Source organism: Pecten maximus, unplaced genomic scaffold, assembly GCF_902652985.1.
Source record: "Pecten maximus unplaced genomic scaffold, xPecMax1.1, whole genome shotgun sequence".
In the NCBI taxonomy this organism is placed as follows: domain Eukaryota; kingdom Metazoa; phylum Mollusca; class Bivalvia; order Pectinida; family Pectinidae; genus Pecten; species Pecten maximus.
Window position 1 is genome coordinate 14,859 of NW_022981457.1, and position 11,218 is coordinate 26,076.

The 11,218-nt window shown below is 33.1% G+C and overlaps 1 protein-coding gene across 1 annotated transcript; it reads left to right on the plus strand.

Annotated features, from left to right (window-relative positions):
* Positions 1 to 1,982: 1,982 nt before the first annotated feature.
* On the plus strand, positions 1,983 to 9,992 carry LOC117320060. Its single transcript, XM_033874752.1, has 10 exons — positions 1,983 to 2,259; positions 4,864 to 4,882; positions 5,195 to 5,235; positions 5,695 to 5,746; positions 7,055 to 7,131; positions 7,796 to 7,829; positions 8,241 to 8,299; positions 8,756 to 8,789; positions 9,204 to 9,262; positions 9,395 to 9,992. Exons 1-10 carry the CDS (start codon positions 1,983 to 1,985, stop codon positions 9,427 to 9,429), a joined length of 687 nt encoding a protein of 228 aa, XP_033730643.1. The 3' UTR covers positions 9,430 to 9,992.
* Positions 9,993 to 11,218: the final 1,226 nt, after the last annotated feature.

Below are 11,218 nucleotides of genomic sequence, written 5' to 3' on the forward strand. Positions count from 1 at the left end.
CTGAGAGGTAAGTTATAAGATATGTATATATATATTAATGTACCTGAACAGACGATTGTTATAAACTTCAGTATGTAGCCTTCATTGTCGCTTGTTGTTTTTTATTGCCCTAGTCATTTTATATATCTTGCCTGCTATAATATTGCCGTGTTTCTTTATCTGTATTTTACTTATGTTTAGTCATAGAAATAGCTCTACAGAGTTAAAGTTCTCTGTTTAACGTATACGACTTTAGATAAATCCTCTTGTATCTTGTATATTGTTTCTTAAGATCAATAATATTAGTAGTCATGTTTATTGTCTATTGATCACTAAACATAGTCAGGTGCCAATATCGACCTCTATGTTTGTAATTATAATTGACAAACCTCAAGACATATACAGTAAACATATCAGTTGGCCTGTGTAGACAAGAACACCTACCGTTATTTCTGAATATCTACACATACAGCTGTCATCACCATAATAAGACGCAGGCCAGTAATCAAATATTGTTCTGCATTGCTTTATAGAGGAACAAATGGTAATGATTGTTAAATCGAGATAAGTCAATCATGTGTGACCTCCTAGACCCTCGTGCATGTCATAGGCAGTGCCCTTATATACATGTGATTTGTACCTACTCTGTCTGCATGTTGTCCCATTGGTCTTATCATAGATATATTTAAATAAATGTACCTGAACAAAAATTCGGTATAGACTATTATATTAGTTAACTCATGCTCGGTATATCTTGTCGCCATTGCCGGCGTTCTGGTGATATGGATAAAATAAAACAGTTACTATTACTGTTATCAATTATTTATTATTTATAACTCACGAACATTTAGTGCACCAAATTGGATAACAGTTAGAGTAGAAGTTTACTAATGTTATGTACATGATGTTACTGGTCTGCGAGATATCTCATAATATTTACATTTACACAGCAGCCCCACTATATAACTTTACCAAGCTCACTTGGAAGTTATCAGTCCATAACTTCCAAATCTTTATTATGACGTCATTATTATAGTGACGTCATAATTGTAACGTCGGCGATAACGAAAGATGGCTGTTGAAAAGGCTGTTCCGTTTTTAACGATAATAATTTGTTTATTCATTACCAGAGAAAAATTCCTGGATATAGTCTTTCAAATTCGTTGTCAGATGTAAATATAAGCATTGAACTGCTTTCATTTGGAAGTTATGGGCTGATGAATGCCAACTGGCTAGCGCGCTTCATTAAATTTGCCTTTGTCCAGTTGGCATTCATCAGCCCATAACTTCCAAATGAAAGCAGTTCAATGCTTAAATATTGCTGTCTAAGGGGATTGTCGATTCCGGATATTGTTGTTTATTTCAATTTTTGTTTTATTAGTTTGTACATGATTCCGGATAAGTTGATCTGAGATATGTTTTAGAAATTAGTTGAATAAAATCGAGACAACACGTTGGTCCTCATTTCCTCTAACAGATAGTCAGCAATGACTTATAACCCTAAACTACAGCAAATGCAACATATGCAACACGTCAGCATGTTATAGCCAGTACCCGTAGCTAGTTCTGGTTTTCCCAGTATAGTAATCAGATTCATCTTCACACCTACAGCTCATCGATATAATGATTCGGTTGATGACAGTCTGACAAAATTTCAAAAGAAATATTTTGGAATTTTCAATACAAAATTCGTCTTAATCCAACGATCATGGAGACACACAATATCGTACATGTACAGGGTGCTCCAAAAATATGTCCCCACTATTCGACATGATAAAAACAATTAAATATTTATAAGGGTAATATGACATATACTGAGATTTATATTTTAGATAACCCCAGCTAATACAGTGGCGGAGACATAAGCATGAATTGTTTTACTTCGGTTAAAATACATTTTCAGCTAGTGTTGGTGTCTAGCCTTTCTTCTTGTTTAAGTATCGGCGGTGCCAAATGTTGATGTCAAGCCGTCCCCCGTTGCCACGGTTACAGAGAGAGCCATGATGTGGTTGACCTGCACGTACGACCTTGACGGAGGGACACTAGGTCAGTTACGGTGGCAGGATAAGGATAATGTCAATGTTGCCACAGCTACTCCTACATCTGATTATCCGTGTTATACATCAGCTCCTGAGAACTACCGTATAGACTGTAACCTAGCCTCTTATGAAGTCAGACTGGGAATCCTCAACCCTGTACACGGTGATACATACAGCTGTAGTGTCTCCCTGTCCGACTTTACACTGATAGGACCAGTTCCTACACTGGTGTACGCTGTAGGTAGGTAACTGTATATCGCTAATAGTAATGGTTGATGAAAATTCATAAACAGTTTTGATGTAGTAGAGTCTTATAATATAAATAAAGTAAACCACACATTAAGATCACAAAAGCCTTACATGCAGTTAATATCAGTTTTATACCTATAATTCATGTGAATCCAGTGATATACTTCAGATTATTTCTTCAATATTGACAGCGTAATCCTTCAGTAATCTGTCATCTTCATAAGAACAATTATGACATTTACATGTTTTTTTCTATTATTGTGTCATTTTGACCGATTTTATTACATTATATGATAGAGATAGTACTGAATACATTCTGTAGTAGAGACATATTTAGTACGTTTTGTGATAGACATTGTGTTTAGTACATTTTTGGATCAAGATAGTGCTCAGTTCATTGTCATATTTTGTGATAGAGACAGTGTTAAGTTAATATCAAAACAATAGAATATTATCTACAACGACAGTGACAAAAAATGTCCTATGTAACAAATATATTGCTCACAATGATCCAGAGACCTAATCAAATATCTATGAATCACAATCACTAAAATATAATAAAAATGACCCAATCCCTTTCCTTCGGTTTAGTATGAATAAACTAGAGAGCGCGTTATCAGCTTTCATTTCCTTTTTTGCGTTCTTTGTCTGTTATCTGTTCCAAGGTCGTATGATATAACTGTTCATCTTCAATTTAATTTACATCATGTTCAATTTAAGAGAAAAAATCATTTAATGTAATTCAATTCACGGAATTCGTTTTTTTAATTTTACCTACCGGTTTCAAGATCCTCACAAATCAAAATAATTTTAAACATTTTACCTCTGAAAATATTACAAAATCTGCCTGAGCAACGCTTGATCGTACCAATGAAAAGGTGACAGAAAATGATATGTTGTGGCATGTGTCATTTGGTATTTTTATTTTTTTTTTATATTTTGGTATTTTTTTCAAAAGAATACAGTTCAGTATGGTATCGATATTTCTTTTCATGGGTCGCATAGCGGACCACCCAAATATCAATAATGTACTGGATTGTGTTCTAATATTAAACCACAGCAACCACACGCTTTAAATACCTCAGTTAAGCTAAGAAATTCGTGAGATTTAAAAAAAAATGAGATATTTCATCTTTGTTTAATTGCATGTTGATGTTATTACAAAACACCTCAACATATTGAACAACAAATGATAATTATATTCTAACGTTTGTTGCAGATCCAGAAGGGACGACATCATCGTATACGATGTCTATTTCACTATTTCTTACGGCAGCATTGTTGTTCACTCTAACAGTGGCATTGTCCATTGTGTCATTTATCTGTAAGTTTTTATGAATTCTTCATTTCTAGAGGTGATTGTTCATAGCACTAATCATTGCGTTCTGGAGACCCAAAATGCAAATTACAAAGTTCCTCATGTTTGAGCAGGCGAAAGAATTAGCGACATAAGGATATCTTATCTCTATCGAAACATGAATATTATTTATATGTTACGCATCCGCAGTTTTATCTAAGAGAATTTCTTCACGTCGGCCCCGGCTAAAAAAATGTTATCTTATTTTAAGCTAAAACAAATGTGATGAATGCCACAAAATTGGATAATGCATTTTTTTCTAAATAAGCCAAAGTCAAATCAACCATGTATTGCTTTATCGAATATTGTCTGGCTATACAAATAACACTTACATATCATTTTATTAAACCTTATACTAAAGTCATGTGTGACTCTACTCGAATATAACCATATCCTCAAGGAAATGTTACTGTTACAGTTAAATATATATGTATTAGAACCGAGTTGATCATATCTCACAGCTGCGTCTGCGACGAAGACATGGCTATTTGATGTAATCTGTCCGTTAGTGATAATTTGGTTTGGCAATTTTTTCTTTACCCGCTAACACGTTTAATTTAAACTTACCCATTTTTACTTAATTTATGCTACATTTTCAAACTTTTCTGCTCTTATATTCAGTTAGTTTGTTTGTTTGTGTTTTACGGCCCATCGACAACTAGGGTCATTTAGGGCCAAACAATATTCAAACATGTTTTATTTTTAAAGTTAAAAGCAGATAAAATTTGTCATTTTTAAAAGCATCCGTATTGTATATTTAGATCATTATGATAAAAAGGTGGTTAAAAATGGTAAAAAATATATATATATATGTACGAATAGATTATGTGAAATATGCACGAATAGATTGTGTGAACTTTGTTATAAATAGAACGTCAAAGGCACCAACGTAAAAAACATCAAAGTCTATAAAATAGATCGATTTCTTTCAAGTAGCTAAATATTGTTTTCAGTTAGTTTTCAGTGGCTATTTATTAAAAATGCATTAAGAAACATTCAAAATTAAAGAACGAGTGAACACTGAACTACAATAAGAACACTTCATGTTAATAATTGTCAAATGTGATAGTTTTTTTTTCTTTCATACAATTAAATATGAAATGTACAAAGAACTACTGAAAAACAATTCATGTTTATGCATCTGGTATTAAATGTAGCAGCTCCTTGTTCTCTCACGCACCTTAATAACTCCTACAACATTATCCTTGTTGCATAAAAGCATCATTATCATTATTGCAGATAGACGAAAGATAATCAGGTAAGTATGATATCAAATATATATAGTATTATCACCACCGCCTTTGTTTTTCAATGATGACAAGCGATAACAATAATATCAAACGTTAAGTACATCTACTTATCAAATGCACTAGAAATCTACAAGAATTGAAAACTAAAATCGTATATTTTTCCCGGAGAGTCACCATTCCATAATTGAATAGTAAACTTAGTCAAAGTACACTTTACTTGAATTATCATACAAATTCCCTTATGCTATTTAACATGGCGGTGAAAGTGCTATAACAACTGTCACTCTTATCAGTTCAATATGTATGATTTGTGCCTGCAGAAAGAGGACATCCAAAGACAGAGATCATGTGACTAACCAAGGTAAATTGTGAAACAGGTGTTAATTATAATGACTGCTGGTAAATTCAGCTAATCTGAATATTTAAATTTTGATGTTATGGTTATCAATTTTGGAGTAAGATTATAACCGTTATCTAAAGATAATACCGAGGGCTGTGTGCAGGATAATGTAATAATACTTAATCTTTTTTCCCATAATATCAATCGCTTAAGCAATATATTCACGCGCAACAATGAAAACATTGCAAACTTTGAAATCTTTTTGGTGTTCAGAAGTTCGCCGCCCTTTTTCTATTAGAGAAAACATATGCTTTATACCGTCTTTTACATATTGTTTTCTCAGTCGTAAGCTTCCTCTTCACATTCAATAGGATAAATCACTATTTTCTCTCTTTGATCTTCAGCAGCACAAATATAGATACATATGTAGTTAACGAGTTGAACAACAATTAAACTCAATTGTTATCAACATTTTTAAAGGTGTGAGTCTGTCTCGTCCAGGAGGAGAACAACATGGCAATCCAAATAAGGGGTAATTACAATTACATTAAGTAGTCGAAAGTAGGAAGCTAGGTTCATATTAGATAAAACAATCAGCTAAGACACCTCTCTATGTAAAAATATTACATATGTATATATTTACAAATTGCTAAATTAACTTTTTGATGTATTAACATGATTTATTTTCCAACAGATATTGTGGGGAACGTATGCATGTACTTAATTGTGATCTTGCTATTTCATATTTCCTTAGTAGTAAATACCCTGATGTACGAAAGCCGATTGGGATAGTTTTTGTTGTAGAAAATTATATTTCTTTTCGCGTTATGGCGTTATATTCCAAAACTACGCGTTTTTGCGCGAAACTAAAGCGTTAAGCCTTGACAATTTTCGCGTTATAACGCTTAACCAGTTTTATACATTAAAATGAAACGGTTTCTGATTATCAAATTGTTTCTATGATACGGAGACGTAATTGGACCTCTGCTCTGGCTTAGTGTCAGTTTCCGTAAATCGACCTTTACTTGTTGTGCTTGATATCAGTTTGTTGACATTATTTATTTGTAGATTTTTCGAATTGATTACATCTAACTAAACTTATAACTGTTTGAACGTCGATACGCTTAAGTGATAAAAATTAAGTCAAAAGCAGTAAAAGGTCAATATACAAAAAGTAAATTTAATTGCTATGTTCATGAAAAAAAACCACCCAATATTACTCAAGCATGGAAAACTTAACGTCATACTTATGTCGTATAAATATCAACTTATCGTGATACATTGTAATCTTCGAGACATGGAACTTGCACTGCCTGTATGCATTTACTATGTAATATCCAATTACTACCTAGATGAGGTTGCTCGTGATATTATGTGTATCTGATAGTGTACTGTTAATGTGATTATTTTGGGGGAGGGGGGTAAATTTCGCGATTTCAATATATAAACAATACGCGTTGGGTTAATTTTTGCGATCGATCTACTTTCGCTTGTAGCTCAAGATTACGCAAATGAATATCAAATATTACGTATGGGGGAAATTTTCACGATCAAAAGGAGTTCGCGCAATAAGTGTAAATTTCCACCTCGCGTTAATTTTAACGTTTACAGTATGTATAACTAAGGTCATGGATATGAAAAGTTACAATAGCACTACTGCCATTGCTCATACTGTGAAAAAGCGCCCTGGTTATTACAATCTGTATTTTCGTAATCAAAAGGAAGTCTTTTTAACGCCAGGTGACAATTTAAAGTAAAGCCACAATTCCATATATATTTTGAAATATATAGGTTCAGTCATTTATTTTATTGATATTAATTTTTTCTTCTGGTTTTTCAGAACACATTTTGATGATACTAACCTAGAGGAACAAGAACAAACACCGAGCTATGAGAACTTTGGTAGTAATGCTGCAGGTAATCCGAATGAAATGTTAGGGTAATAATGATGATAGGTATATTATACAATGAAGAAATGCTATTGTTGTGGAGACAAGGTTGCCTAGTGTTAAAACTATGGGCTTTTGATTGAAGGTTCCCGGCACTCTGTGTATCCTTGAGCAACTTACTTTTCTCCATTGTCGTCCAGTGGACTCGGCTTAATGTAAACGTTAAAGGATAGTGCTGGTAATGTCTCGAGCTGTTTGCACCAAGCAGCTCCGACTGTAATTATAGATTAAACAGTATATACGAACTTGTTTTTTCGCACTCAGGAAAAGTTTATTTTCAGCATCAATGAAGTTAGATTTAGAGAGGGAGAGAGATAGTGCGGAGGGGGTGGGGTAGAGGTGGGATAGGAAAGAAAGAAATGAAGGAAGAAACTAACTAAATTTAGATTGAGAGAGGGAGATAAAAGTAGGGGTGAAAGACAGAGGAAAGGAGAGATTAAGAAAAAGAGAAAGAAGTAGAGAAAAATATATATATACGTACTTCAATAATATGTATTACAATGCACATATTGCCCATTATAATTTATAAGATTAAATGTGCTCCTTGTTTGTGAAGCAGACGTTACGTAATACTAAGATGGTTAATTTCTTAATTAAACTAACAGAGAGAAATCCATCGATTCCCTTTTCAGCCTACATAAATGTTCAAGTTTCCACTGACGACAGGTTTGTATGATTTTCTTTTTTACAAATGAAATGAGTATACTGCATGGTTCATACTTTGTTTTCAAATTTTGACAATACATTATCTAAAAGAATTCATATACATCCAATTATTGTAATATTTAACACTGACTAGCCATTTGGAAAAGGTCAAAATGCACTAATGAAAAAATGACAAAATCAAAGATGTCAATGAAATCAAATACATACTTTTAGTTATAAATTACAGTTGATAAGTATATTCAATTGTCTCAGTTAAACAACGTACTTGCTATAAAATACCTTTTATACCGCAATGATATCAAAAGGATACATCTCCGTGAAGTCCTTTTGATAATTCATGCGTTTGATGAAGAGAAAACTTAAACATCGAAGCACATCCTGTAGTCAGACTCATTTTAATTATCATTGTAGACAAACGTATGAATCCCTTGACACAGGAACCAGTACTACCATGTATGAAAACTTCAAAGGTATGTTGAGTTAAAAGTAAATTCCTTTTAAAGTTTCATGCTGTCCTATGTCCTTAAAAATAGTGACATTACGGTAATTATTATTGAGCGGAAAGTGAAATAGAGATAATGTTAGATTTAGAGAGAGGGAGATATATAGTGCGGAGGGGGTGGGGTAAAGATGGGATAGGAAAGAGAGAAATGGAGAAAGAAACTAGATAAATTCAGATTGAGAGAGGGAGATAAAAAGTAAGGGTGCAAGACAGAGGAAGGGAGAGATTAAGAAAAAGAGAAAGAAGTAGAGAAAATAATATATATATACGTACTTCAATAATATGTATTACAATGCACATATTGCCCATTATAATTTATAAGATTAAATGTGCTTCGTGTTTGTGAAGCAGACGTTACGTGATACCAAGATGGTTAATTTCTGAATTAAACCAACATAGCGAAATCCATTGATTCCCTTTTCAGACTACAGAAATGTTCAAGTTTCCACTGGCGACAGGTTTGTATGGGTTTTTTTTTTATTTACAAATGATATAAGTATACTGCATGGTTCATACTTTGTTTTCAATTTTTGACAATACAATATCTAAAAGAATTCATTTACATCCAATTATTGTAATATTTAACACTGACTAGCCATTTGGAAAAGGTCAATATGCACTAATGAAAAAATGACAAAATCAAAGATGTCATTGAAATCAAATCCATACTTTTAGTTATAAATTACAGTTTATAATTATATTTAACTGTCTCAGTTATACCACATACTTGCTATAAAATACCTTTTATACCACAATGATATCAAAAGGATACATCACCGTGAAGTCATTTTATAATTCATGCGTTTGATGAAGAGAAAACTTCAACATCGAAGCACATCCTGTAGTCAGACTCATTTTAATTTTCATTGTAGACAAACGTATGAATCCCTTGGCACAGGAACCAATACTACCATGTATGAAAACTTCAAAGGTATGTTGGGTTAAAAGTAAATTCCTTTTAAATTTTTATGCTGTTTAAATGTGATGATTATAATGAATAGAAAATATTATAAATTGCTTCGCCAAATATGAAGTAGACATTGTCAAAACATTGCTTTTTCAGGACCAGCAGGCAACGCATACGAAAATACGGCTTAAAGATGAAGAGTCAATGGAGGCAACATGTGTCAATACTGCGTTCACTAAATGTGTTAACTAAACATATGCACTAATGCTGTGCATGTCTTATTTGCACGTGATGAACCTTACTTGTATGCCTGAATATGATGAAGGGCACAGTTGTCAAGTGTTATGTATTATTCAATATTGTTGAAATTAACATAAAAACGCTTGGGGAATATCTTTATGTTTAAAACAGCTATAATCAGAATACCAATATATATATGCATTTACAAAGAGAATCAAACGAAAATATGTTAATCTATTAAAACCAAGTCTTAATTCATGTAGTTCTGTGTAATTCCAAATCAATATTACTGTAAAAACAGTTGTTTTCCATTTCTTATTGTGTATCTTTTTATTTTGACGTCATCAGTTTTGTATTTATGTGTACTTTTGATCATTGTCTTTTATGACTTCATCAATCTATGTTGTTTTGACGTAACCATGACACACAGTGATGACGTCACAAATAAATCATTTATCTACCTGAAGTTTCAAAGAATATTGTTATTGGTTTTTGTATTCTATATATAGATAAAAGCTATGTGACAGGTCATATTACAATATAATGTTGTATTTCATCAGTGTTGTTTTAATATACAAGGAAGTAATTTTGGTTATACATGATGTAGTTTGTGTCGTCGTAAGTCTGATGTCTAGTATCATGGATAATCCACTCTCTAATTTGGTGATATTCAATCTACTACTGACGGGTGAGATATTTATAGATTAATGTACATAAACGTGAAAAAAACTCATTTGTAACCTCATATTTAGTAGATTAATATCTACTCGCAGTTGCTAGCGATTTAATGATGAGGATGTACTGCATTATATACAGTTTGAGATGTAATATCTAATGTTGATAAAACAATGAAAATAGTTAGACGGACATTCTGACATCTCTGTAGGTTATTTACAACATTAAGACGTAAACATTGAAGTAGCTAAAAGTATCAGTTGGGGCAGACCATAGCATACATAGCTTTTGTCCCGAAGTAATCAGACGCAGACCAGGGGATAAAATATAATGTAAGGAAGGACAATGAACCAGCCGTAACATACAACAATATTTAACTTCAATGAACCATAATGTCAGCGAGTGTTGATGGCCAGGATTCGGTTTCTTGTTTTAAGTATCAGCAGTACCGAGTGTTGATGTCCAGCCCTTCCTCGTTGTCATGGCAACAGAAGGAGCCGTGTTGTGGTTGACCTGTACGTATGACCTTGGCGGAGGGACACTTGGACAGTTACTGTGGAGGGTTAAGGATGGTGGTATTGTCGCTACAGTCTCTCCTACAGCTACACCTTACTGTTATACAGAATCTCGCGGTGACTACAGTATAGACTGTAACATGGGCTCTAATGAAGTCAGATTGGGAATCCTCAACCCTGTACACGCTGATACATACAGCTGTAGTGTCTACCTGTCCGACATTAGCCTGCTAGGACGCGTGTCAACACAGGTGTCTGTTGTAGGTAGGTAATTGTGTATTGGTAGTTAAATCAAATTGTAATAATGATTTATATGCCTTTTTGATAGGAAAGAAATAAATAGATATTAAATGCAAAGGGGGAAGGGAAAAAAGGGGAAAAAAATATGTTGCTGCCATAATTGCAATTATGACGTCATAGCATACAGCTTGTCATAGCATACAGCTTATTTACAATTATGTCACACACATCTTTATAGTTACATAATATAGTCAATTAACTTTCTTTTGAAAATAGAAAATATGTACATATACTGTTGTTAGTTATAAAT

Bases quoted from the DNA above. Each gene is read 5' to 3' on its own strand.
- LOC117320060 (XM_033874752.1), top strand. From the start codon at position 1,983: ATGTGGTTGACCTGCACGTACGACCTTGACGGAGGGACACTAGGTCAG. The intron at 5,236-5,694 runs GTAAATTGTGAA...ACATTTTTAAAG, and splicing joins AGATCATGTGACTAACCAAG to GTGTGAGTCTGTCTCGTCCA. The intron at 7,132-7,795 runs GTAATCCGAATG...TTCCCTTTTCAG, and splicing joins CTTTGGTAGTAATGCTGCAG to CCTACATAAATGTTCAAGTT.